We start from the raw sequence: 26,389 nt of genomic DNA on the forward strand, positions 1-26,389 counted from the left end.
CCAGCTGCCCCCCACGCGCCCCCAGGAAAGGGGAGGAGGGCGCTGTCCTGCAAACCGCCCCCCAGGGCCCAGCTCCGGGCCTGCGCTTTATGGTCACCTTGGGGTGCCCTTGTCCCCAGGACAGCTGAGAGGCTGAGAGGCCCCCCCGGGACCCCCGGGCTCAGCCCCCGCCCCCACTCTTCCCGCAGTAGCCCTGGAGCGGGGCAGGGGGGAGGGAGGGGCACAGCCAGGGCTGCGGTCGGCAGCGAGCGGGGCTTGGAAGAGCCTGCAGGGCGGGAGTGGGGGGCACCAGCAGGGCTGGGGGAGGGGACGTGGGGGGGCGACCCTCAGCCATTTCCTTCCAGCGCCCAAGGCTGACCACACGTCTGCTTTCATAGCAGCTGATGATTGGCAGCTGTCTCGAGCCAATGGGGCACGAGGCAGGACCCCCCCCCCCCTTAAAATGGCTTGGAGGGGATCTCCCATATCCTGGCTTTTGCTGCGGTTGGGGGGAGCCCGGACGCCCGGGGTCTGTCCTGGGGGGCCTGGAGCCCCGCAGAGAAGGGAGGAGCCCCGGGGCTGCGGTGGGCAGTGAGGGACGGGGCCGTCTGCGCTGCTGCTGCCCCCTGCTGGCGAACACGGGACGTGCCACCAACCTCAGGCTCGGTGTCGCCGCCTGGGCTCTGCCCAGCTCGGGCAGGGGCGGGGGGCCCACGTGACCCAGCCCATGCGTGGAGGAGGTGGTGTCTCCTGCCCCTCCCCTCGCATGCCCGCGACAATTTACATCTCATTTGCATAACAGGCAGGGCCAAAAGCTCCTCCCTTTGCCCAGCTGGACAAGCCGTGGGGGCGGGGCATTTCTCCCCCTCCACCCCCATTAGCACTCCCCACTTAGCGCCAAGTCTCCGCAGGCTCCGGGACTCGAACCTGAGGCCCGAGTCTCCTGGGAGAGTCCTCTGCCCCCCAAACACCAGCCTCCTGCAGCCATGGCGGGAAGTGGAGCTCCAGCCCAACACCCCTGTGGGTCGGGAGCGAGAGGCACCAGTGGGGGTGGGACAGGTCAGGAGGGAGGGGCAGCACTGAAGGGGCAAAGGCCTGTGGGTCAGGACTGAGGGGCACCAGTTGGGCAGGGGCCTCTGGACGCCTGGGCTCTCTCCGGGCTCTTGGGTAAAAGTCTCCGCTTCGCTCTTTATTGGGGGGGGGACAGTACTTTTCCCCCTCCGACAAAAAAAAAAGAACACAAAGCCCTAAAAGGGGCAGGCCCCACACCCTCCCCCACGCATCCACCCCCCCTCCCCCCGCTGCGGCCTCATCCTTGCCCCCACCCCGGGGCAGCCCTGCCCCCCGGGCTGCGCGTGGGGGGCGGCGTGTGGGACGGGTCCATGAGGCACAGCGGTGCATGGGCGGGGCCTGGGGGCAGGGGGCGTGTCCTGGGCACCATGGGGTAGGGTCAGTCCGGGGGAGATGGGGCATCGTCGGCCCCCCCACGCACAGGCGGGGGCGGTGGGGCCCGCAGCGACTGGATGCGGCGACATTCATGGCAGATCCGCACATGGGCACAGGGGGGGGCGGGGCCTGGCTCCGATGCCTGGGTCCCACTGCCTGGGTACAGCTTCCCATTGCTGAGGCGGGCATCACGGGGGGGCCGGGGGGCACCCCGCGTGGGCGTGGGTGCGGGCGGCACAGGTGTGCGGCGGGGACGGCGCCGGGCACGGGCCCGTGGTGGTTTCCGGCAGGACACAGCGCCACGCAGCTCCCGCAGCATCTCCTGGCACAGCGAGACCTGTGGGTGGCACGGAGGGGTCAGCTCAGACAGAGGGGGCCCCTGAAGGAGCCCCTGCCCACCTCACCAGGGCCAGAATGCCTGGGTTCCCCAAGAGAACCCACCCACCTGGCCCGGACACCTGGGTCCCCTAGGATCCCTCTCCCAGTCCCGGATGCCTGGGTACCCCAGAACCCCGCCCCCTGGCCCAGATGCCCGAGTCCCTTACTGTACCTCTGCTGAACATCTGGGTTCTCCAAAAGACCCCCCCAACCTTGCCGCGGTGCCTGGGTTCCTTGCTGTGCCGCACCTGGATGCCTGGGTCCCCTAGAAGGACCCCCCTCCCAGTCCAGGACACCTGGGTTTGCCAGGAGAACACCCCCCAACCTGGCCTGGATGCCTAGGTCCCCTCCTGCACACCTCCCAAACAGCTGGGTTCCTTTGAAGGCCCCCTTCCCCCAACCAAGGCCCAGATGCCTGGGTTTCCCAGAAGAACCCCCCCTCCCACCAACCTATCCCGGATGCCTCAGTCCCATACTGTGGCCCCTGTGCTACCACCCGCCCTGGACACCTGGCTCCCTTGCTCCCCCTGGCCCAGATGCCTGGGTCCCACCCACCTCCTGGGTCTCAGCGGAGCGGCGCGTAGCCCACACGAACTCCATGACGGCTACGAAGACGGCGATGAGGAGGCCGCAGACAAGCACCACAAAGATGCCCCCAATGTTCTCCATGCCCAGGCCTGGGGAGGGGTTGGGGGGGGGGGAAGAAAGGCAGCCTTGGACACCTAGGTTCTCCAGGCCCTGACCCTCCCCCTGCTCCCAACCCAGCACCAAGCCCTCATCCCCAAATGTCTGGGTCCGCTGCCCCCATGACCTCTCTCGTGGGACGCCTGGGTTTTTTCCCAGCCCCCTCCCCGGACGCCTGGGTCCCTCCCCGCCCATACACCTGCGTCCCTACCCTTGGCACGATGGTCCTCCTCCTTGGGGCAGTGGCTGCCCTCCCACCACTTGCGCTTGAGGATCTCGAGCCGGTTGTTCTCCTGCAGCTGCAGGATGGCCAGCGTGATCTCATCCCGGAACGGGGATCCTAGGGATCATGGGTCAGAGAGCTCAGGCAGGGCTCCAGGTTGCCAGGCCCTGTGGTGAGCAGTGTGTGCTGGAAGCTGGCCCCGCCTCCCCTGAGACAAGCCCCACCTCTTTCCACCTAGGCCCCACCCCCTTTGCTCCACTCCTTCTGCTATAGTCCTGACCCCTACTGGCTAAGCCCCACCCAACCCTAGCTGCACCCCCAAGTCCAAACTCTAGCCATGCCCCACCTCCTTTCCAAGCAAGCCCCGCTCTCAATCTGAAAACCCACCCCCAAGGTCCACCGCTCCAGGCCACACCCCCCCTCTCCCAGCCATGCCTGTCCCCTGGACCAATCCCCACCCCCACCTTCACCCAAGCCTCACCCTTTCCAGCCTAGCCCCACCCCTTCAAGCCCAAACTCCAGCCAAACTCCACCCCAGCAAACCAAGCCCTGCCCTCCAGCTGAAATCCCACCCCCTCCCCTAGCTCTGCCCCTCAGCCACTTTTGGCCCCAACCAAGCCCCACCCCATTTGAAACCCCACCCCTTCCCCTAGCCCCGCCCTTCCCAGCCACACCTGCTACACCCAACCAAGCCCCACCCTCCAGCTGAAATTGCACCCTCTATCAGCCCAAACCCTGCCCCTTTCCTCCATCCCAGGCACACCCTACTCCACCCAAGCCCCACCCCTCCCAGCCACACACTTGCCCCCAGCAGGCTGAGTCCCGCCCCCAGTCCCCGGGGCCTACCGAGGGGCATGCCGATGCCGTAGCCCTTGGTGTCGAGCAGGCCGCCGACCTGCGTGAGGTTGCAGTTGCGGCGCCGGTGGTACTCATTCATGGTGGACTCCAGCAGGAAGGCATAGCGTGAGCTGAGCACCCGGGCCACCCCCTCCTCCGTGCTCTTCACAAACACGCTTGGCTGCTTGGACTGCATGTAGTTCCACATGCGCTGGTAGGTCTGGTACCGTGAGTTCTGCGGGGACACGGCATGGCTCAGCCAGGGGCAGGAGGGAGGGGCACCAGGAGGGGGTGGAGGGGGTTGTGGGGCAGGAGTATGGTGGGGCACCAGTAACCAGGGGGAGGAGGGGAGTGAGGGGCACCAATGGGAGGGGAGGAGCTACGGGTCAGGATTGAGGGGCATCAGCAGGGCTGGAAGGGGGGGGGGAAGACATCCTGCCCCCTATATCTGATGGATTCCCCCTCCTCAGTTGCCTGGCAACCGCTGTCATGACAACAGGTTGCTGGAGCAACCAGATGGACAGAAGGGCCTGGAATAGCCTGGAGGATGGTCCTGCCCCTGCCCCCATTGCCACGGGCAACCCGATCTCCCCAGGCCCAGTGCATTCTGGGAAACAGGGGGTGTCCCTTCTTGCTGCCCTTTCCCTTCCACCAGAAATGGTGTTGGCTGGGGGGCCAGAGCATAGAGACTGCTCAGAGGTTGGGTTGTTTCCAGGGAAACGGGATAGCTGCCCCAGTGCATTGTGAGCACTGGGTCCCACAACCCCCGGGGTTTCAAATGGGAACCTCAGTTAGAAGGGGCAGGGGTCACTGGGTTGGGTGGAGGTGAGTTGGATTGGGCTGGGTTGAGCTGAGATGAGATGGGTTGGGTGGAGGTGGGTTGGGGTGAGTTGGGTTGAGCTGAGGTGGATTGGATTGAGGGAAGTTGAGGTAATTTGGGTTGAATTGAGATGGGCTGACATGGGTTGGGTTGAGAGAGGTCAGTTTGTATTGGGTTGAAGTGGGTCAGGTTGAGGTGAGTTGGCTTGGGTTGGGTTGGGTTGAGGTGGGTTGGGTGGAGGTAAGTTGAAGTGCACGGGGTTGTGTTCAGGTGCGTTGAGGTGAGTTGTTGGTGGAAGCTCACGGGGGAGGGGCGTGCATACTCTCCTCTGTGAGGTCACGCCAGGGACAAGGCCAAGAAGGGGTTGAGTAGCGACCAACACTGAAGGCCTGCGTGGGTCACGGTGCTGGCTGAGCTGGTTGAGTTGGGTGGTACTGGGCTGTACTGGGCCAGGGCTAGGGCCCCACACAGCAGAAGGTCACAGTGCAGCTGGCAGGGGTGATCTATTGGGTTGGACTGGGTCAGACTGGGGTGGGGAGGGGGAGAGGGCTCACCTGCAAAAAGGTCATGGTGGAGCGGTCATGGGTGGTCTACTGGGTTGGGCTTAGATGAGTTCAACTAGTTGGGACTGGTTTGGACTGGGCTAAACTGGGTAGGGGGGGCCTTACCTGGAAAGTCATGGCGGAATTGGCATGGGCAATCTATTGGGTTAAGCTAAGTTGAGTTGGGTTCGGTTGAGTTGGGTTTAGTTGAGTTGAACTGGTTGGGACTGGGCTGGACTGGTTTGGATTTTGCCAGACTGGGGGGCTCACCTGGAAGAAGGTCATGGTGGAACCAGCGTGGATGGTGCCATACTCGATGTTGGTCTGGTCGGCCAGGTCGTCAGCCGACTCCACGGGCACCTCCATGCGCTGCACCGTGAGGAAGGCGGCCAGGTTGGCCGTGTAGGACGAGATGATGATGAGCGTGAAGGCCCACCTGCGGGACATGCCCGGCGTGCGTCACAGGGGCGAGCTCCAGGTGCCTGGCGCACAGCATGGGGGCGGGGCCAGGCATGTCCAGGGCTGCATCACAAAGGTGGGGCCCAGACACGCGTGTGCCCTCTACCCCAAAGCTGCCTGGGACCCACCTGCACTGAGCCGCCACCTTGGAAAGGGTGCCCTTGAGCCACCATCTTGGAAGGGACCCACCCCCTGAGTCACCATCCCGGAAGGGCCCATCCCTGAGCTTCCATCTTGGAAAGGGACACCACTTCTGAGCTGCCATCTTGGAAAAGGGCATCCCCCCCCCCGAGGCACCATCCTAGAAGGACCAATGCTTCAGCTGCCATCTTGGAAAGCCCGCCCCCCAGCTGCCATCTTGGAACAAACTCTGTCACCCCCTAAGCCACCATCTTGGAGGAACCCCCCCATGCTGCCATCTTGAAAGGGGTTCTTGTCCCCTCCTAAGCAGCCATCTTGGAAAAGGCTTTTCACAACCTACCCCCTCCATCTCCAAACCGCCATCTTGTAAAGCCCGGCCCCCGCACCACCCTCTTGCAGGTGCTCACCAGACCCCGCTGACACATCGCGTGGACAGGGCGCGGGGCATGATCTCTGAGCCCTGCTGCATGAAGCCGCCCACGGGGAACCAGAGGCTGTTGCCCAGCGTGTACTGGTTCTCCAGTACGTGCGGTCGCTCCCGCAGGCAGGGGTGAGGGTTGTACCACTCGTACGGGCTCAGCCTGCGGGAGGCAGGGGTCAGACCCACGATGCCTTGTGCCCTGTATCCCCTGTCCCCCGCTGCCCCCCAGGAGCCCAGTGCCATTCCCATGATGCCTTGTATCCAGCCCCCAGATCCTTTCCCCCTGCCCCCACCCACTGGGGGTCTCAGTGGGGGGAGCCGGGGGGGGGGGGGGGGGGGGTCTTACCTGGCGGCGAGGAAGAGGACGCAACTGACGGCCAGGTAGGCCAGGAGCATGAAGAGCCAGACGGCCGGGGAGAAGGGGTCCAGGAAGGAGAAGTACCCTGGCTTGCGGCCCTGGGGGCAGGGGTCACCGGGGTGGGGTGTGAGCAGCCCCCAGGCGTCCTGAGCCCAGCCCAGAGCCCCCAGTCCAGCCTAGACACCCCCAAACCCAGAACCCTGAAATCCAGCCTGGACCCCCCAAACCAAAAGCCTGGATCACACAGGTCCAGCACCCCCAAATCCAGCATGGACCCCCCCATACCTAGAACCCCAGATCCAGCCTGGATCCCCCCAAGCCCAGGACCCCTAAATCCAGCTCCCATGAGACTAGAACCCCCAAATGCAGCTGGGACCAGAAACCTAGAACCCCAGGACTAGCCCCCAGGCTGCACCTAGACCCCAAACCCCAGCCTAGACCCCAGAGCCCCCACATCCAGCCCAGCCCCCTATCCGAGACCCCAAAATCCAGCCCCGACATACACCCGAACCCCCAAACCAGCCCCCAAGCTCTGTGCACCCCCAGTCCGTCCCCGTACCAGGTGCACGCGGTAGAGGATGCTGATGCCAAGAGTCATGAAGGGCTTGGAGAAGTCGATGACTTTCTCGCGCTCGGCTGTGATGGTGAAGGCCGCCACCGCCAGGTCAGCTTTCTGCGGGGGACGGGGTCAGCGCAGCCCGGGGCTCCACCCCATGTGTCCCCACTGGCTCTGCCCACATCTACCACCCCCTAATAGCTCCACCCACCTCCACCAGTGCCCCCTGCTGGCCCTGGCCCCATGTGTCCCCACCGGCTCTGCCCACCCGCTAATAAGCTCTGCCCACTACACGGTGCCCCCGACCGGCCCCACCCACCCCTACCATCCCTTACTAGCTCCCCCCTACTGGTTCCACTCCACAGTGTCTCTCTACTGGCTCTGCCCACTCCTACCCCCCCCTCACTGGCTCCACCCATTCTGAACTCCTTATATGGGCCTGCCCATGCCCCAGAGCCCCCTGGTGGCCCCACCTACTCCTACTAGCTCTGCTCACCCACAGTGCCCCCTACTGGCTCTGCCCACTCCTACCACCCCCCATGGGCTCTGTGCACCCTGTACTCCTTGTACAGGAATCACACCCAGCGCCCCCTAGTGGCCTCACCCACCCCTACTAGCTCCGCCCACCCCTGCCACCCCCTACTGGCTCCACCCACTCCTACCACCCTGTGCTTCTTCTATGGGGTCCACCTAGCTGGCCCCACCCACCCCTACCACTTTCTATTAGCTCCGCCCCCCCAGTGCCCCCTACTGCTCCACCCACTCCTGCCACCCCCTATTGGCTCCACCCAACCTGTGCTCCTTATATGGGGCCCAAGCCCCCCCCGCCCCACTCTACTAGCTCTGCCCATCCCCCAGTGCTCCCTACTGGCCCACTGCACCCCCAGCTCCGCCCACTCCTACCACCCCCCATTGGCTCCACCCACCCTGTTAACTCCTTACATGGGGCTCATCCCCCCCTCCCAGCGTCCCACTCTGGCCCCACCACCGCATGGGCGGCCTACCCGGTTGATGAGCTCGCCCACCATGCCGGTCCAGGAGCCGTTGGGCTCAGGGGCGCCATAGAGCCCGTCCTCCACCAGGCGGATGTGGAAGCGGAACTTGAGGATGTCGGCGAGCTCACGCAGCATGTCCACGCAGAAGCCCTCGTACTCGGTGCCCGCGCCCGCCCGCCGCATCACGTACGGGTTCTCCTGCCGGCAGGGGGGTGGGAGTGAGCTTCCTCCTGACAGGACCAAGGGGCTGCAATCTTCCCCACAACAATGCCCCGAGCTTCCTTTGGACAGTGTCCTGGGGTTGTGAGCTTCCCCCTAACAGTGCCCTGGGGTTGTGAGCTTCTCTCCAGTGGTGCCCTGGGACTGTGAGCATCTCCCTGACAGTGCCCTGAGGCTGTGAGCTTCCTCTCAACAGTGCTCTGGGGTTGTCAACTTACCCCCCAAAAGTGCCCTGGGGTTGCGAGTTTCCCCCAGCAGTGCCCTGGGATTGTGACCTTCCTCCTAACAGTGCCCTGAGGCTGTGAGCTCCCCCGCAGTGGTGCCTTGGGGTTGTGAACTTTCCACTAACGGTGCCCTGAGGCTGTGAGCTCCCCCGCAACACTGCCCTGAGGTAGCAAGCTTTCCCCTAACAACGACCTGAGCCTGTGAGCTTCCCACCAACAGTGCCCCAAGGTTGTGAACTTGCCTCCTGCTCTGCCCAACCCCCCGCTCCCCGCCCCCCCCGGGGCTCACCAGGATGGTGGTGACAACGAGGGTCTTGTTGGCCAGGGTGTCAGGGGCATCCAGGGCAAGCGAGGTGGCATTCATGGCCAGCGTCCGGTTCGAGTACCACACGCCCACCTGTGGAGGGGGGGGGGGCACAGGCTGTGGGGGGAGGGCCTGGGGGCCCCCAGGGGTGGTTTCAAGGGTCCAGGGAAGCCTGGGGAAGTTCAGGGGTCCAGGGGGGGGTCTCACCTCGCGGTGCCCATCGGGTGCTTTCTCCAGCACGCGCAGGGTGTAGTTGGTGCGCTGCCCCTTGCTGTTGAACTCCACACGCCCCGTCAGCCCGTCATACTCTACCTGGCCGGGGGGGAGGGGGGGCAGGAACAGCCGGGGGGGGGGAACAGGGGGGGAACACTGAGAACAACCCCCAGGTTTGGGGGGCTGGGGGGAAGCATTTATGAGGCTTTGGCTGGGTTGGGGGTGGGGCCTGGGAGAAGGGGCAGGACCGGGATGGATGGGGTGGGATCTAATGCACTTTGCATGGGATTTGGGTGCCAGGATGGGGCCTTTCATGATGTGGGCAGGGCTTAAAGATTGCGGCCTGGGCTTGGGTGCCTGGGCCAGGGCTTAGAAGTGGAGGCCCTGGTCTGCGTGCTAGGAGCGGGAGCTAGATTACTGTAAGTGGGGCTCAAGGGCTTGGGACAGGTCTAGAGCACAGTGGGTGGCGTTTGGGTGCTGGGGGCAGGGCCTAGAGGGCAAGGGGGGCTCACCATGCGGAGGTAGTTCATGAGGCTGGTGCCATGCTGCCAGATGCTGGCGGAGGCACAGGCAAGTTGACGCACGCCGATTTCCTGGCTGCGGTTCAGTTCCCGCACGGCGCCCACCACCACGTGCACTGCGTCGAACATCAGCGCCGCCGAGAGCTGCAGGGGTGGCCGTGAGCTTCCCCCAGCAGTGCCCCAGGCCTACGAGCTGCACCCCAGCAGTGCTCTGGGGCTCTGAGCTACCCCCCAGCAGTGCCCTGGGCAGGGGCAATGTGCAGGGGGTACACGTGGTGGTGCACCCCCTGCAAAGAGGCACTGCCGGCACTGCTGACCCTTGGTCGGCACTTGCCGCCCTGTGTGTCCCCCCTCACCACCGCCGACAGTGCCAGCAGCATCCGCAGGAGCTTCCGCTTTCTGCCACTGCCATCGCCGCACTCCTGCCGCTGCCGTGCCCCCCCAGCCGATGGGGGCACAAGTCGTTCATGGTCCCGGGGCTGTGAGCTACCCCCCAGCAGTGCCCTGGGGCTGCAAGCTTCCCCAACAGTGCCCTGGTACTCTAAGCTTCTGCCCAACAGTGCCCTGAGGCTGTGAGCTTCCCCCAAACAGTACCCTGAGGCTGTGAGCTTCCCCACCAACAGTACCCTGAGGCTGTGAGCTTCCCCCCAGCAGTGCCCTGGGGTCTCACCGCAGGGCCGGGGTAGGGGCTGAGCTCGCAGTTCTCACGCCAGGACATGTTGAGGCTGCGAACGAACTCCAGGTAGAAGGGGTGGCTGGTGTTGAACATGGAGAAGCCCAAGACATTGGAGTTTTCATCCACGATGCCATCCAGATGCAGCGTGGGGAAGTCCTGGGGGAGGCACAGCCACGGGGAGGGGTGTCAGGGGGCTGCAGGTCAGGAGTGAAGGGCACCAGCTGAGCTGGGCTGGGCTGACCCCCACCCCTCAACCGCAGGCCTCACCATGGTGGTCAGGATATACTTGTAGAAGGCCGATGTCATGCCGAGCTCTGACGCCTGGGAGAGAAATAGGGGGTGGGGTTCAGAACTCGTGCGGTGAGCTTCTCCTCAACAGTGTCCCCAGCCTTCCCAAGTATTGTCAGCTTCCCTCCAGCAGTGCCCCCAGCCAGGGCCTCCTTCAGTGCTGTGAGTTTCCCCCCAACAGTGTCCTAGGGGCTGTGAGCTTCCCCCAGCATGGCTCTGGTCCTGGAGGTTGCAAGCTTCCCCGCAACAGAGTCCTAAGGACTGCGAGCTTCCCTCAGCCATGCTGCCAGCCAGGACATCCCAGTGCTGCAAGCTTCCCTCCAACACTGCCCCCAGCCAAGAACACCCCCCCTCCCCAGCACTGTGAGCTTCCTCCAGTAGTGCCCTGGTCCCAGAGTTTGCAAGCTTCTTCCCAGCAGTGCCCTCAGCCAGAAACCTCAACCCCTAGCATTGCGAGCTTCTCCCAGCACTGCTCTGGTCCTGGAGATTGCAAGCTTCCCCACAACAGTGCCCTAGGGGCTGTAAGCTTCCCCCGGGCAGTGCCCCCACTCCCCCCAAAGTGTTGCGAGCTTCCTCCCAGCAGTGCCCTCAGCCAGAAACCTCAGCCCCTAGCTTGCAAGCTTCCCCCCAACAATGCCCCAAGCCAGGACATCTCAGTGCTGCGAGCTTCCTCCCAGCTGTGCCCTGGTCCCAGAGGCTGTGAGTTTCCACCCAGCAGTGCCCTGGCAGCTGGAAGCTTCCCCCCAACAGTGTCCCCAGCCAGGACATCCCACTGCTATGAGTTTCCTGCCAGCAGTGCCCTGGTCCTGGAGGTTGCGAGCTTCCCCCCCCCCCCAGCAGTGCCCTAGGCATTACAAGCTTCCCCACAATGGTGCCCCCAGCCAGGACATCCCAGCACTGTGAGCTTCCCCCAGCACTGTCCCCACCACCGGGGGCTCCACCACCTTCTTGAGGATGAGGCAGGAGACGGAGGCGTTGGCGTCGATGATGATGGTGGAGACCTTGTCGTCCCGGATCTCCTTGAGCAGCGGTGTTGGGTCCTGGCTCTCGTCCAGCATCCGGATGGACAGCGTCTCCTTGGAGATCAGGAACTGCCGCACCAGCTCCTCCAATCGCAGCAGGCCTGGGGCACAGGGCCAAGGGGGGGGTCACCCTGGTGACCCCCATTCCCTCCCTGACCCCCAGCACCCCCTAGGGTACCCACCTGACACGCTACTGGCCCCTCCAGCTGCAAGCTTTCCCCCAGGAGTGCCTGCCCTCCCCCCCGGGGACTCACACTCGGCCTTGGCGCAGAGCAGGCTGGCAGCAGGCGTGTGGAAAGCCTGAAGCACCCGGGCCACAGCCAGGCTCAGGTCCTCGTTGCTGGGGTAGAGGCTGACAGCGGCAAAGCGCAGGTACTGCAGGCGTGGGGTCTCCTCTGGACCCACCTTGATGTGTGGGATCTGGGGAGAACGGGAGTGGGGGGTTCAGTGCCAGGGGATGGGGGTCTGGGAAGGCACCCACCCAGCTCTGGTGAGCGGCCCCAATCTGGGGGAGGGGGGACCAGGGCAACCCCCCACTGTTCCATTACCTCCTTCTCCCCACAGATGTGACTGACAGTGGAGGCCGAGGCTGGGCTGGACGCAGGGCCCAGCACCGAGACGACACCCTTGGGCAGGATCTGGCACACTGAGTGTGGGGGGCACAAGTCAGGCCTTGCACACCTGGTTCTTGCACACCCAGTCCTCATGGCTCCTTGCATACCTGCACTTTGCACGCCCAGCCCCTCACGTGCCCATGCTTCACACACCTACCCGCTCACATGCCTGGCATCTTGCACACTCGCCCTTGCGTGCCCAGCCCTTTGTACACCTGCCCTTGCATGCACAAGCTCCTTGCACACCCGCCACCTTGCACGCTCACTAGTGTCGGTGGTCTCGTACTGGCTGTCCCGCTGCAGCTCGAAGATGTCAACCTCCACACGAGCCTTGGCTGGGACCTCGATGATGCTGTTGATGTGCTCCCGGGCCAGGGCCAGGGCCAGGCGCTCCCCACGCCCACACACTGTCTGGTCATCCAGGATGGCTGCTGCGGGGGGCGGGGAACAGGAGGGGTGGGGGAGGCCTGGAGACACTCCTCAGCCCTGCTGGTGCCCCTCACTCCCGACCCGCAGCTCCCAGCCCCACTGGTGCCCCTCACTCCCGACCCACAGCCCCCGCCCTGCTGGTGTCCCTCAGCCCCGATCTGCAGCCCCTGCTTCCCCAGCCCTGTCGGTGCCCCTCACTCCTGATTTGCAGCCTCCTGCTCCCCGCTTACCCATGCGCAGAGACGAGAGGACCTGTAGGCTTCGGGGTACAAAGGCGACAATCAGCAGCAGCAACAGTGGGGGCAGAGCCGGCATCTTCCTCCCCTCCTCATGGGGAAGGCTCGGCTGTGGCCCCTGCGCCACCACCTGCGGGGTGGGGAGGGAGGGGGCATCATGAGAGCCCTGGGGGCCATTTGGGCCCCCATGGACTCACCTGCCCCACAAAGCCCCCTACTGAGCCCCACAGCCCTGGGGCACTGTTGGGGGAAAGCTTACAGCAATGGGGGGGACACTATGAGGGGGCAGGTCACAACGGGGGGGCAGGGTGGTGGCACTATTGAGGGGAAGCTCGCAGGCCGGGGGGGAGGCATGAGGGCACTGTTGGTGGAAGCTCACAGCGCTGGGGGACACAGCTGCTCTGGGCACCGGTACCCGTTGCCGGGCAACCGGAAGCAGCGACCAAGGATGTGGCTGTTGCTAAGCAATGCTCCCCACCAGGCCCCAGGCAGGGGCCATGAATGGGGCCCGGGGTGGGGGGGCCTGAGATGGCCTGGGGGGCCACAAGGGTCCCAGGAATGGGGGGGGGGGGGGCCTTACACCTGAGAGAACCCAAGGGGCATGGAGGGGAGGATGGAGCCCAGGACAGATGGAAATGCTCAGGGCCAGGACCAAGCTCCCCAGGGACCCAAGCCCAGGCATGGACCTGTCTCCCCACCAGCCCTGCCAGTGCCCCTCATTCCCGGCCCCCAGCCCCTTGCCCCCCCAGCCGTGCTGGTTCCCCTCCTTCCTGACCCCCAGCTCCCCCAACAGTCATGCCGGTGCCCCTCACTCCTGATCTGCAACCCCCCAGCCCACTGGTGCCCCACACTCCCGACCTGCAGCCCCTGCGCCCCCCCAGTCCCTGTTCCTGCACACAGCACAGAAAATGTAGATGGGGGTGACCTGGCTTTGGGGGCGAGGTCTCCATAGGAGCAGGTGAAAGGATCTCGGTGTGGGGCGGGGGGTGGTAAAAGCCAAGCCCACAGGGTGCCATCCAGGCCTGTGGAGGGACGGTGGGCCCCTACCCAGGCCCTGGAGACCCCCACCATCAAGGCCCTGGGCCAGCTCCCCCCCACTTGCCCCCGGAACCAGGATCGGGCCTGGGCTGAGGCCTCCACCCTGTCGTGCCTGGGCTGGGGGCTAGGAGTGAGGGGCCCCGGTGGAGTCGGGGGGGGGGGGTTGGAAGCGAGGGGCTCTAGGACCCCCGCAGATGGACCCACCTGAAACCCCCCTTTCTCTTCCCCCTGCTTCCCTGCTGCCCACTCCCCGGTGCCCTCACCCCCGCCCCCCACACCAGACCCCCCCTCCCTGAGCACTTACGCAATCCGGGCCCCGTGCGGGGGGCCCCGCTCCGGCGCCCCCGCCCCCCCCCTTGGCTCCGGCTGGGGGGGGGGAGCATCCACGCGTGGGGGGCTGTGGGGGGGGGCGGGCGCGGCAGCGGTTCCGGCTCCCTGGCCGGCTCCGCGGCTACGATGCAGCTCCAGGCCCGTGGGGGGGGGGGCAGTAGCCAGAGGACCCCCCCCCTCTGAGGCGGGGGGGTCACGCGTGGGGGCCCCACGCGCGGCGGCGGCGCCGCCCCATGGGGGTGGGGGGCTGCAGGTCGGGAGCGAGGGGCACTGGCCGGCCCTGGGAGGGGGGGGCTGCGTGGAGGCGGCTTCGCGTGGGGGGGGTCCCCGGAAGCGGAGGGGGAGGGGGGGATCTTCCGGTGAGGATGCAACGGGGTGGGGGGGTGCAATGGGGGCGGAGTCAATGCAAAAAAAGGGGGTCCCCCCAGTGTAGAATGGGCTGTTCCAGGGGTGGGAGGGGGAGGACAGGAGGGGAGGGGGCGGTGCCAGCTGCACGGCGATGAGCTGCCGCTGCCTGGCAACGGGGAGTGGGAGGGGTAAGGACACTGCAGAGGAAGCTCGCAGCCTGGGGGAAGGAAAGGGAGGGGGCAGGACTCCCAGACACTGCTGGGGGGCAAAACTCGCAGCCCCCAGGGCTCAGGGCACCATGGAGGGATGGTCACAGCACTGGGGCACTGCTGAGGGGGAAAGCTCACAGCCCCCAGGGAGCTCTTAACAGCAGGGCTCAGGGCAGTGTTAGGGAGAAGCTTGCCCCTGCTCTTCTGGGCACTGTTGGAGGGGAAGCTCACAGCCTCCAAGCCACGGTAGGGGGAAGGGAAGCTCACAGCCCCCAGAGAGCTCAGCAGGAGGACTCAGGGTACTGTTGTGTGGGAAGCTTACAGCTCCAGGGCCCTGTCAGAGAGAAGCTTGCATCCCTTGGGGCTCAGGGCACTGCTGGGGGGAAGCTCACAGCTTCAGGGGACTAGGGCGATGGGGGTGTGGAGCTCACACTTCCTAGGGCTCATGGTCCTGTAGGAGGCAAGCTACTAGCCCCCAGGGTTGAGGGCACCATTGAGAAGTCATCCACAACACCAGGGCACTGTTAAGAACACACAGCACTGATGGGGCACTGTTGCAGGTGAAGGTCACAACCTCCAAGGCTCAAAACACTGGAGCTCACAACTCACAGGCACCAGTTGGAGAGAAGCTCACAGCCCCCAAGATTCAGGGCACTGTTGGGGGGGGAAGTTTGCAACCCTGATAGCCAGGATTTGGGGGGGGGGGAAGGGGGGGCTAGGCAGGGAACCCAACAACCCCCACTGTAGATCCTGCGGGGGCGAGAGGAGGGGGGGGGGTGAGGGTCAATTTACACCAGATTATCCAGGATTAGAAATAATCCCACTGGGGTCAATAAAGCCACTTTCAGGCTGGGGGAGCAGATGCCTGGGCTCCCTGGGAGAGAAGGGGGCTGGGGTGCACAAGGACAGCCAATGAGGGCTGGGGACCCCCTCCCTCAGCAGACATGTCCCAGTCCCCCCACCAAATTAACCAGCTGAGGCCCAAATCTCCAGTCTCTTAGTTTTAATTAGAACAGGAATTAACAAGACCTGGCCCCAGAAACCCCCCAACTGGGTGGGGTGCACAGGTAGTGCTAGGGGGGGCAATTGCTGCAATAGAAAAAAAAGCCCAAATGACTAGGGGGCCAGGGGCAGGGCCTGGCTGCAGCTGGGGGCAGAGCCTGGCTGGAGCACAAGGAAGAAGGCAGGTGCCAGGGCCACGCAGAAGCAAAGGCTGAGCCACAGCTTGATGAGCACAGCCATAATCAACTGAGGGTAGAGCCTGCTTCAGCCCCGCCCCCACAACAGAGCATGTCCTGAGGGGGGTGGAACCCATACCACACTACCTGTACCCCAGGCCCTGCCCACAAAGGACAGCCCACCCAGGGGGCAGAGCCACAGCCATATATGGGTGGAGGCCCACTCCACCACCCACCTACAGCCTGTCCAGGGGGTGGAGCTAGGGCCCTGTTAAAGGGCAGAGCCCCACCCCCAAATGCCACCTATCTATCTAGCTGGGGGTGAGTCCCTCCCAAACCCCACCCCCATTTATAATTTGGGGAGCAGGCCCTGGAGAGGGGCAGAGCCACTCAGAGCCCACCCATCCAGGGGGCTGGTCTGCTGAACCCCCCTGCCCAACCATTCAAGGAACAGAGCTGCACCCCGGTCAGGGCGAGCCCTAACCCTACTCGGCTCCCACCCCTGCCCTCACATGCAATCCAGGGGTCAGCTTCAGGCAAGGCGGGGCACGGAGCTGCAGCCCCCAACCACCAGCCCCCTAAGTAGGCAGAGCCCTGCACAAACCGCCACCCACCAGGGGTAGGGCCCCACTCAGACCCCATCCCCCACATGCAGCCCGTCCAGGGGGGTGGTCACAGCTTCGGTAGCAGCAGGAGGTGCTGGGTAGATCTCGATGGTCTCCATGATGGCCAGTGCTGGTGCGTAGTTGGCAGCTGGGGGTACAACTGGCTCCTCCTCCTCCTCAGGGATGGCGGTGGCAGAAGGTGGGTCTGGTGCGGCAGCGCGACGCTGGGCCTGGTGGAGCTTGCGGTGCTTCCAGAGGTTGGAGAAAGAGCGGTAGGCCTTGGGGCAATGGGGGCAAGCATAGGGGCGCTCCCCGGTGTGCGTGCGCCGGTGCTCAGCCAGGCGCACAGCGATGGCGAAGGCCTTGCCACACTGCTCACACTTGTACGGCCGCTCACCCGTGTGCAAGCGCCGGTGGTCCTTGAGGTGGGTGGACTGGCGGAAGGCCTTGCCGCAGTCCGGGCAGGGATAGGGCCGCTCTCCGGTGTGGATGCGGCGATGCACCTGCAGTGAGGTCTCCGTGCTGAACAGCTTCTTGCACTCGCTGCACTCAAAGCTCTTGGGCCCAGCAGGGCGGCGCGGTGCTGGCGGTGGAGGTAGTGGTGCTGACACAGGCTGTGCAGCCCCAGCACCTGCCTCGTGCACCCGTTCATGTGCCCGCAGCCTAGCTGCCGTGCTCACCTTCTTGCCGCATGTGGCACACTCATGGCGCCGCCCAGCCTTGCCACACCGATGCTCGCGCAGCTGCGGGGCTGTGGCGAAGGCAGCCCCGCAGGCCCCACACACATGGGGCTGGCGCCCGGCGTGGCCCAAGCGGTGCACGTCCAACAGGCGGCGAAGAAGGAAAGAGCGCCCGCACTCACCACACTTGTAGGGGTACTCACCCGTGTGGTGGTAACGGTGCATAAGCAGGCGGTAGGGGCGGTGAAAGTGCACGCCACACTCGGGGCACTGGTAGGGGTAGTGCCGACTGTGCACAAAAAGGTGCTGCTGCAGCGTGGAGGACTGTGTGAAGCGCTTCAGGCAGACCTGGCACTGGTAGGGCCGCTCCCCAGTGTGCGTCAGGCGGTGCCGCAGGAGGTTGGCCTGCGAGTTGAAGGCCTTGGGGCAGTCAGGGCAAGCGAAGGGGCGCTCCCCGGTGTGCGTCAGCAGATGGTTGCGCACATGCGACTTCTTCTTGAACCTTTTCCCACACGTGTGGCACTCATGGCGCCGCTCTAGCCCATGCACGAAGCGCTGGTGCCTAGCCAGCTGCAGCTGCTTGCCAAAGGCCTTGCCACATGCCAGGCACCGGTGCCCGCCACCGCCCCCAGTGCTGCCATCCGAGTAGATAATGGTCAGCGGCATGGTGTCCGGCACCGGGGCCTCGGGAGCAGGCACTGGGGCTGGCTCGGCGGGTGCTGGAGCTTCGGGGGTGGGCGGCAGAGGGCCATGGGTGCGGCGGTGGTAGAGGAACTTGGTCATGTTGAGGAAGGCCTTCCCGCAGGGGCAGCGATGCAGCGGGTTGGGCCCATGGGCGCGGCGGTGTGCCAGCAGCGCGGGCTCTGTATCAAAGGCCAAACCGCAGTCCAGGCAGAGCAGGCGTGACTCCCCACTGTGCTGTGCTGCGTGCTGCGCTAGTGCAGCTGGCGAGGGCAGGGCCCGACTGCACAAGGCGCAGGGGAAGGCGCCGCGGCGGTGGGCACGGCGATGCAGCTCCAGCGCACGGGCCGTGGGCAAGGCCAGCTCGCACTCCCCACACCGGTGCGGGGCACCGCCCTTCAGCTCATAGCTGTGGTCACCCGCAGGCTCCGCCGGCACCGGCGCCGTGCCATTGACGGCAGGGGGTGCCGCAGGCGCCAAGTGCCCAGCTTGGTGCTCCAGGAACTCCTTGGGCGTCTGGAAGAGTTGCAGGCACTCGCCGCACTCGTACAGCAGCAGCTGCACCGTGCTCAGGTCGGCAGTGGCAGCGCCACCCGCTGCTGCCGCCGCCGCTTCCTCCTCTGGCTTGCGGTAGGAGTGCTCCAGCCGCACCAGCGCCTGGCTCTGCGCTGGTGCCTCAGGGGTGCGGTGGGCGGCGCGGTGGGCCAGCCACACCTCCTGGCTGGTGAAGAGAGCTTTGCAGTCCACGCACTCGTAGTGGATCTGCCCCGCGGTGGCAGCGGGCACGGCAGGCACCGGCTTGGGGGGCGTCTCGGCTTCGGGGCTGAGCAGCTTGAGGTGCACATCCTGGTGCTCCAGGAGCTGGCTAGGCGTCAGCAGCAGCTGCCCGCACTCCAGGCACTGGAACTGGCTGCTCTCGGGCACGGCCACGGCCTGGTAGAGCCCGGCACCCGCCTCGCCCGCCAGGCCCAGCACCTCGTAGCGCGGCTCGGGCGCCAGGTGGGTCTGCTGGTGCAGCACGGCCTCCTCCAGCGAGCCGTACAGCTGGCTGCACTCCGAGCACACGTACCGGTGCTCCATGAACACCAGCGTCTCCTCCTCCGGGGCCGCCATGGCGGCGGGGGGCGCCGAGCCTGCAGGGAGGGGGACAAGGCCGGGGCCTGCCTGGAGCACCGGATTTCCAGGGGCCCCTCAAGCCTGAACGCTGAGGGGTTGGGGGGGCACCCACCTGGTAGGCGGCGCCGGGGGTCTCCAAGCACCTGGGGGGAAACAACCGGGCCGGGGGTCAGGGCGAGGCAGCTGGGGGCGGCCATACACCCCCGCCCGCGGGACCCTGCGGGCCCCCCCCCCTTCGAGGGCTTTCCCGAGGAAACCCCCCGCCCCAGGGCGCCCAGTGCAGCCCCGGCCCTGCTCCTCCCCCTCCCGCGCCCCCGGGTTCCCCCCCTCACCTCCGCCTGCTCAGGCCTCTGCCAGTTCCCGAAGAAAGCGCCGCCCCATTGGCCCATTGTGGCCCACCAATCCGCGGGCGTCTTACTGTGGCGGCAGCCAATCAGCGCTCGCGGCGCGGCGCGGTGACGTCAGAGCGAGGCAGTGCCCGCCATGTTGGGGAAGCCCCACCCGGGGTGTTGGGTCAAACTATTGTGAGGGGAGGCGGGGGGTGCGAGGCAAACCACTGACGGGGTTAAACCGGTGTTACACACGCTGCAATGAGGAGTGGGGCTTGGGCCGAACCAAAACGAGAGGGTTGATGGGGGGATTGGGTCAAACCATTGTGGCTCTCATCCAGGCCACGCAGTTGCCAGTGGTGGGGTCGAACCATAGGGGCAGGCACAGTAGGGGGCGTTGAACGGAACCATTCTGGGATGTTCATTGGGTGGGTCAAACCATTGTGAGGCTCGATGTAGGGGGGGGATTCCAACACGTGTGAGGCGGGAATAGGGGGCCGGTTCAAACTATTGGGAAGGTTTGCAAAGTCGTATTGGGTCAGACCATTGTGAGCAAGGGGTATGAGGGCAAACCATCTTGAGAAGGTTTCTAGGGGACCTGTTGGGTCAAACCATTGTGAGACGATACACAGAGGTGTATAGAGTAAAACCAGGAAGAGCACACACCAACTGCTGAAGCTTCCTTACCTTGAGGAAGGGTTTTTTAACCCGACAGCTTGCTTAATAACTAATCTCCAACCATTTGGGTTGGTCTAATAAAAAATATCAAATTCACCCAAGGAACCTTATCTGCCTAGAGTAAAACCAGTGTGAAAGGGGTGTTTGGGTTAAACCACGCTGAGTTGGGGGGAGGGGGTGATAAGGGCGCTTGGACCACACCACTGTGAGGGTCATAGGGGAGGTGGGACAAACCACTCTGCCAGAGGCTGTAGGGGAGAATGGATTAAACCAATGTGGGGGGTGGGGAATAGGAGGTATTGGACCAATAACAGGAGTGGAAATTATATGGTGGGGGAGAGGACGAAACCAAGATGAGGCATCGGGGAGAGAAGGTTGGAAGAAACCAATGGGGAGGAGCAATTTGGATCAACCCAATCTGAGGGAATTATAGGGGAGATTGGCCCAAACCAATATAAGGCAGTTATGGGGGGTGGGGGAGAGAGAAACAACAAACTGGAGCAAATCAATAAAAAAAGGAATGGAGGTGCATTTGACCAAACCAATATAAGGGGGGGGGTTGGACCAAACTAATGCGGTGGGGGATGGGTGGGGGCAGTGAATCAAACTAATATGGGTTGGGGAGGGGGGGCATGGATCAAACCAATATGGGTTCTGGGGGGGTGGATCAAACAAATGTGGGATCCTGGGAGGCAGAACAAATTATTATGGGATTGGGGGGGTTGGAACAAACCAATATGGGTTCTGGGGGGGTGGATCAAACTAATGTAGGTTCAGAGGATGAGAACAGAGAACTGGGCCAAACCACTGGAGATTGCAAGGTGGGTAAATAAATTACTCTCTGACCCATACAGCCTCCCCCATGGGCGATTTCCCCTCCCCCAGCACTGGGATCCAGACCTGGGGTCCAGTGAGCTAGAGCAGGAGGTGCTGGGAGGCGGGACTCCTGGGTCCTCTCCCACTCCCCCTCCCCCCCCCCCCCCCCCCAGATCAGTGGCCAATCTTTTGGAAAGGGCAGGGCACAAACATTGGCCTCAGAGGGTGTGGTCTGGGCAAAAGGGGCGGGGCCTGGAAGGGGGCAGGGCTCAGGGGCTGCCGGGAGCACGTGGAGCTCGGGGCTTCGAGGGCCTCAGGGGGCACGGGGGGCCGGCGGGGACAGAGGCAGGCAGAGGCGGGGGTCTGTACACGTCTTTATTGTTCCCCGAGGGCGACACACGCGGTTACAAAAAGGTCATTAAAAGAAGCAAGAAAAAACCACGAACAACGAGAACGAGCTGGGAGACTGGATCGCACACATGGCTACCCGGGCAGGGGGCAGGGTGGGAGGGCAGAGGCATGGGGGTAGGGTCCTCATGGGGGGGTCTGGGGGTCTCCCCTTACCAGCTCCAGCCACCCCCCCACCCCAGAGAGCCACTTGTACTGGAGGAACCCAGGTGTCTGGGCCCCCAACTCCCCCAGCACTGTACCCCAACCCCCCTCAGCCCCACTCCCCTCCCAGAGCTGGAGAGAAGCCAGGCATGCGGCCCCCTGCTCTCGCCCCCAGCCCCACTCCCTTCCCACAGCTGGGAAAGAACCCAAGCGTTTTGGCCCCCCGCCCCCTCCCGTGGCTCTTCCCCGCCGCCCCCTGGCCTGCCAGAGCTGCTGAGAACCCAGGCGTCCGGGTGCCCCCCCACCCTGATCTCACCCCCAGACCCCCGCCAGAGGGGAGGAGACGGGGGCAGGACATGGAGGGCGAGGGGGGAAAGGAGGTAGGTCACAAAAGAAGCGGAGCTAGGGCAGGAGAGGAGGGGCCAGGACAAAAGGGGGAGGGGCTGGATCAGGGAGGGAGGAGCCACAGGTAAAAGGGGTGGGGCTAGGGGGTCACAGGGTCAGCCCCCGGCAGCCGGGTAACGCATCACACAGGAGACACCAGCTGGGGACAGAAAACCACAGAGGTCCGGCGGGACCCACGCACACTCGCTCACACACTCGCCTTGCATGCCTGCCTCGCACACGCCTCGCACGGCCCCTCAGCCACAAGAAGAAGAAGCAGCTAAAATCCCCGTTTCTCAAGGACAAATAGTTAAAAATATACATTTTTCCTTTTTTTTTCCTTCTCCCCCACCCTTTTTCCCCCTCCCAGCCTCCTCGCACAACTGCCAGTGTGCAAAGCAGGGGGCGGAGCTCGGGGGGGACCCAGCTGTGCCCCCTGCCTGGTGACGTCACGGTAAGTGTTATTTTGTCATTTTTTTTCTTAATTCTTATTTTTTTAGCTTTTTTTTTTTTTTTGGCTTTTTTGAGGGGGGTTTTTGGTTTTTCGGCTTCTTGTTTTTTTATTTTTTTATATTATTTTATTTTTTTATTTTTATTTTTATTTTTTTTTAGTCTCTTATAAAAAGGTAGCAGGGTTGTGTGTGGTCAATGAAACATCTTTGGTTTGCTTGATCTGCCCTGTGCCCACCCTGGCCCCAGCCTGGGGGGCACCCCTGTGTCCTAGTCTCCCCCCACAGCCAGGGCCAGGGCTGCTCGGTTGTGTCCCAGGCTGGGGGGGGGTTGTGAGGGCAGTCTCCAAACCCCTTGGGTCTTGCACACGAAGCCCCGGGGTCAAGGGCATGGTGGGGGTGGCAGGGGTTTGGGCCCCCTCAATATAGATGGGTCTGGGGGTGTGGATAGGCAGAGGCCGGCATATGCGCGTTTTGTGTGTGTTCAGGGGACAGGGGGCAGATGACTGGGTCTCAGTGTGTATGGACAAAGGTGTGTGTGTGTGTGTGTGTCCCGGATGCCAGGGTTTATGTGCGAGTGCACACAGATGTATGTGCACATGTGTGTAGGTAGGTACAAGGATGTCCTGGACACCTGGGGGTGTGAGGCTGAGATAGGGGAAACTCAGACACCTTGGCTCTGTGCATGTGTGTGTGTATCCCAGAGGCCAGGGTTCATGTGTGTGCCCACACATGTATATGCACGTCTGTAGGTAGGTATGAGCATGTCCTGGACACCCAAGGGGCATGGGTGCTTGTGTGTGTTTTAGAGAGAGAGACAGAGAGACTCGGACACCTGGGCTCTGTGCATGTATGTGTGTCCCCCAGAGGCCAGGGTTCGTGTGTGTGCACACAGATATGTGTGCACATGTATGTAGGTATGTTCATGTGCATCCTGGATGCCTGAAGTGTGTGTGTGTGTGTGTGTGTGTGTATGAGTGAGAGACTTGGACACCTGGGTTGTGTGTATGTGTGTGTGTGTGCACGCGCATGAGAGAGAGGGAGAGAGACCCAGGTGCCCAAGTGCTGTGCACATGTTCATATGTGTGTGCCTGTCAGTATATGTGCACATGAATGTATGTGTATGTATGTGACCTGGATGCCTGGGTTGTGTGTGCGCGTGTGTTCCTGCATATAAACCAATATGGGTGTGCGTATTGGTATATGTACACATGAATATTTATGTGCGTGTGTGTGTGCATCCTGGACACCCGGGTTCATATGTGCAAATGTCCACGTGTGCGCATCTCACACACACCTGGATTCTCTGTGTGGGGCGGGGGGGCACCTGGGTTCCGTGTATGTGTGTGGAAGAACTGGGTTCCGTGTGTGTATGCATCCATGTGTGCACATGCCGGCCAAAGCAGCTGGGGCCAGATCCGGGAGGTGCTTGTTTTGGGCTCTCTGGGCCTGGCCCGGGCTCCGTCTGTCTCTGTCTGTCCAACTGTCCCACCTGCCTCCGCCCCCCCTCCACTGCCCCCACCCAGTGGGGCAGGGGCTAGGGCCCCCTTGACGCTGGAGCGGACGGGGTGAGTCTGCCCAGAGCGGGGGGTGGGGGGGGGGGAGTGGGAGGGCCCCTGCCCCATGACCTAATAGGCTGATGTGGTGTATAGACTTTGGTATCTCTTCTGCCCCTGACAACGGAAGAGGAAGTCCCGCCCTGCAGAGAACAGGAAGTCCTGCCCTGATGCAAAGAGGAGGTGTGCCTGGGAAAGAATGGGGAAGCCCTGCCTATATGCAGAGAGGACCCACAGAGAACAGGAAGTCCCACCCACCCTGCAGAGAACAGAACATCCCACCCTACCAAGGACAGGAAGTCCCACCATGCAGAGAACAGGACGTCCCACCCCTTCCCAGCAGAGCACACATACCCCTGTCACCCCAAGGAGGAAGGAAATTCTGTCCTGCCGCCACATGACAAAGACCCCCTTGCCCCAGTCAGCACACAGGAAGTCCCGCCCTCAGCCTTGTTGGAACAGGAAATCCCACCCTTTCATGCTCCCAAGAAGTCTGTGCCTCCCTTCCGGCTCCATCCTGGTCTCCCCAGCTTCATCTCTTTCCCCCCAGTCCAAGCTTGAGAGCCCCAGGGACACCATGAATGGCCACTGCTTGAGAGCCCTGGGGACACCATGAATGGCCACCGCAGACCGGGGCAGCCCATCTCCTTGCCAGCCAAGAGGAACCTAGAATGCTGGGAGGAAGCCAGAGCAGCCACCACCGAGGTGGCTGGTGCGGCCTCAGGTCCTGCCCCCCACACAACACCACCAGGAGACCTCATGGGCAGGTCAGGAGCACAACAATGTCCAGCCCCCGGGGCAGGGCAGCCAGCCCAGCCCAGACAGCCACCGGCAACGTAGAACACCAAGAGATGATCTGGGGACACCTAAAACGCTAAGGGTTGCCCTAAATCACCAAGGGCCACCCAAAAAGCCACAACATGATCTAGAACAGCAAGGGCCATCTAGAACGCTAAGGGGTGACCTGGGTCACCAAGGGCCATCTAGACTGCCAGAATGTGATCTAGAACACAGAGATGATCTAGAACACCACATGTCATCTGGACCCCACTCTGTGATCTAGAACACCAAGGGATATCAAGAAACTCGCTAAGTGATCTAAAACACTGTGGGCCATCTAGAAACCCACTATGTTATCTAGAACAGCGTGGGTCACTCCAGAACTGTAAGCAGTGACCTAAATCACCACAGTCCATCTAGAAAACCACAAAGTGATCTAGAATAGCAACAGCCATCTAGAATGCTAAAAGGTGATCCAGATCACCAAGAGCTATCTAGACCACCAAGAGATGATCTAGAATACCACAGGCCATCTAGAAACCTGCTATGTGATCTAGAACAGCAAAAGCTGTCTAGAAACACTGTGATCTAGAACGCCAAGGGCCATCTAGACGCTATGAGGTGACCCAGACCTCCAAGAGTCATCTAGAATGCCAGGAGGTGATCTAACACACCAAGAAATGCTCTAGAACATCACAGGCCTTCTAGAAAACCATGGGCCATCTAGAATTCTAAGGGGTGACCTGGAACATCAAGGGATAGCTAGAGCACCAGGAGATGATCCAGAACACCAAGGATCACCTAGAACACCAAGGACCACCTAGAGCACCACATGGTGACCTAGAACACCAGTATATGATCTAGCACACCAAGGGCCATCTAGAACTCTAAGAAGTGACCGGAACCCCAAGGGCCACCTAGAGTACCACAAGGTGATCTAGAGCACTGAGAGAACATCACAGAACCTCTAGAGCACCACAAGGAGATCTCTAACACCAAGGGCTACTGAGGATGCCATGAGGCAACTAGACCATTAAGAGATGCTTAGAACACCAAGGGGCAAGCTAGAACACTGAGTGCCACCTAGAATGCCATGAGGTGCCTAGGAAGCCAAGAGGCAACTTCAACTGCCACGGCAACCTTGAGAGCACCTTGAGGCTCCTAGAATACCAATGGCAACCTAGATCACCAAGGGCAACCCAGAGTATCTTGGGGCACCTAGAACACCAAAGACAACCTAGATTGCAAAGGGCAACCTAGAGCGCAGGTGGCAACTTAGAGCTCCTTGAGGCACCTAGATCACCAAGGGCAACCTAGAGCACCTTGAGGCACCTAGAACACCAATGGCACTCTAGGTCACCAAGAGCCACCTAGAACTCCACAAAGCACCTTGGACACAGAAGGGCGACCTAGAATTCCCCAGGTCCTGGAATGCTGCCCCAGCTGCTCTGGTGTGGGGCAGGGGGGAAGGGGAAGAAGGAGCAGGTCCCGCGAGGGCTAAAATCCATCGTCACATGGAAGAGAGAGCGAGCGCCGAGCAAGCCCGGGGCCGAGAGGTATTTCCGGAGGACGAGGTTTGGCACACGGCCAGCTCGGGGGGGGCAACTGCCCCTCTCTCTCTCTCCCTCACCGCCCCCACCACCCATCTCCACCCTGGACCCCCCCACCCCGCCCCCTTCTCTCCACTCGTCTTTGGTTGCAAGATTTTTTTTTTTAATTAAAAAAATAACGATCATTCATCATTAACGGCAATAATTAAGAAAAGAAGGAAGGGCCCAGGGTGGAGGGAAAGGGAAAGGACAAGGAGACGCAGCTCCCTGTTGCCCCCCCAACCCCCAGGGCTAATGAATAAATTAATGAGGCCAGCAAGGCCCCCCGGAAGGAACATAAAACACAGAGGTCATAAACTGGGGGGGGTCACCTTTGGCTGAGTCTGGGGAGGGCCGGGGGGAGACACCCCCTCTCATCCCCCCCCCCGACCCAGAAGGGGCCTGGGGAGGACTAACAAACCCAAAACACCATCAAACAAGGGGCCCAAGGGGGGGCAGGGACCCAGGGGGACTTGGGCAGGGGGG

At 62.9% G+C, this 26,389-nt stretch overlaps 2 protein-coding genes and 1 long non-coding RNA gene across 4 annotated transcripts; 1 reads left to right on the plus strand and 2 right to left on the minus strand.

The window, feature by feature from the left end:
* Positions 1 to 1,147: 1,147 nt before the first annotated feature.
* Positions 1,148 to 15,407, minus strand: GRIK5 (glutamate ionotropic receptor kainate type subunit 5). 2 transcript variants are annotated; one of them, XM_059719357.1, is made up of 20 exons: positions 13,928 to 15,407; positions 12,580 to 12,715; positions 12,187 to 12,351; positions 11,855 to 11,952; positions 11,561 to 11,726; positions 11,229 to 11,407; positions 10,264 to 10,317; positions 9,991 to 10,152; positions 9,312 to 9,464; positions 8,794 to 8,898; positions 8,572 to 8,679; positions 7,870 to 8,037; positions 6,848 to 6,961; positions 6,277 to 6,386; positions 5,917 to 6,090; positions 5,180 to 5,345; positions 3,557 to 3,782; positions 2,699 to 2,827; positions 2,359 to 2,480; positions 1,148 to 1,762 (listed from the first exon to the last, which is right to left on the minus strand). In XM_059719357.1, the coding sequence occupies exons 2-20, from the start codon at positions 12,662 to 12,664 to the stop codon at positions 1,430 to 1,432; spliced, it is 2,817 nt and encodes a 938-aa protein (XP_059575340.1). In that variant the 5' UTR covers positions 12,665 to 12,715; positions 13,928 to 15,407; the 3' UTR covers positions 1,148 to 1,429. The 2 variants fall into 2 exon arrangements, with proteins under 2 accessions (XP_059575340.1, XP_059575339.1); XM_059719356.1 differs by having other exon boundaries at positions 7,849 to 8,037.
* Positions 15,408 to 15,498: 91 nt separating this feature from the next.
* LOC102559110 (zinc finger protein 574) lies at positions 15,499 to 19,196 on the minus strand. Its single transcript, XM_019482487.2, has 3 exons — positions 19,103 to 19,196; positions 18,883 to 18,913; positions 15,499 to 18,787 (listed from the first exon to the last, which is right to left on the minus strand). The coding sequence occupies exons 1-3, from the start codon at positions 19,157 to 19,159 to the stop codon at positions 16,320 to 16,322; spliced, it is 2,556 nt and encodes an 851-aa protein (XP_019338032.1). The 5' UTR covers positions 19,160 to 19,196; the 3' UTR covers positions 15,499 to 16,319.
* Positions 19,197 to 20,509: 1,313 nt separating this feature from the next.
* LOC109281955 (uncharacterized) lies at positions 20,510 to 26,049 on the plus strand. Its single transcript, XR_002088785.2, has 3 exons — positions 20,510 to 20,598; positions 21,900 to 21,983; positions 23,665 to 26,049. It is a non-coding gene; the product is annotated as an uncharacterized LOC109281955 (long non-coding RNA).
* The last annotated feature ends 340 nt before the right edge of the window (positions 26,050 to 26,389 follow it).

The sequence above is a fragment of the Alligator mississippiensis genome, chromosome 15 (genome assembly GCF_030867095.1).
Source record: "Alligator mississippiensis isolate rAllMis1 chromosome 15, rAllMis1, whole genome shotgun sequence".
In the NCBI taxonomy this organism is placed as follows: domain Eukaryota; kingdom Metazoa; phylum Chordata; order Crocodylia; family Alligatoridae; genus Alligator; species Alligator mississippiensis.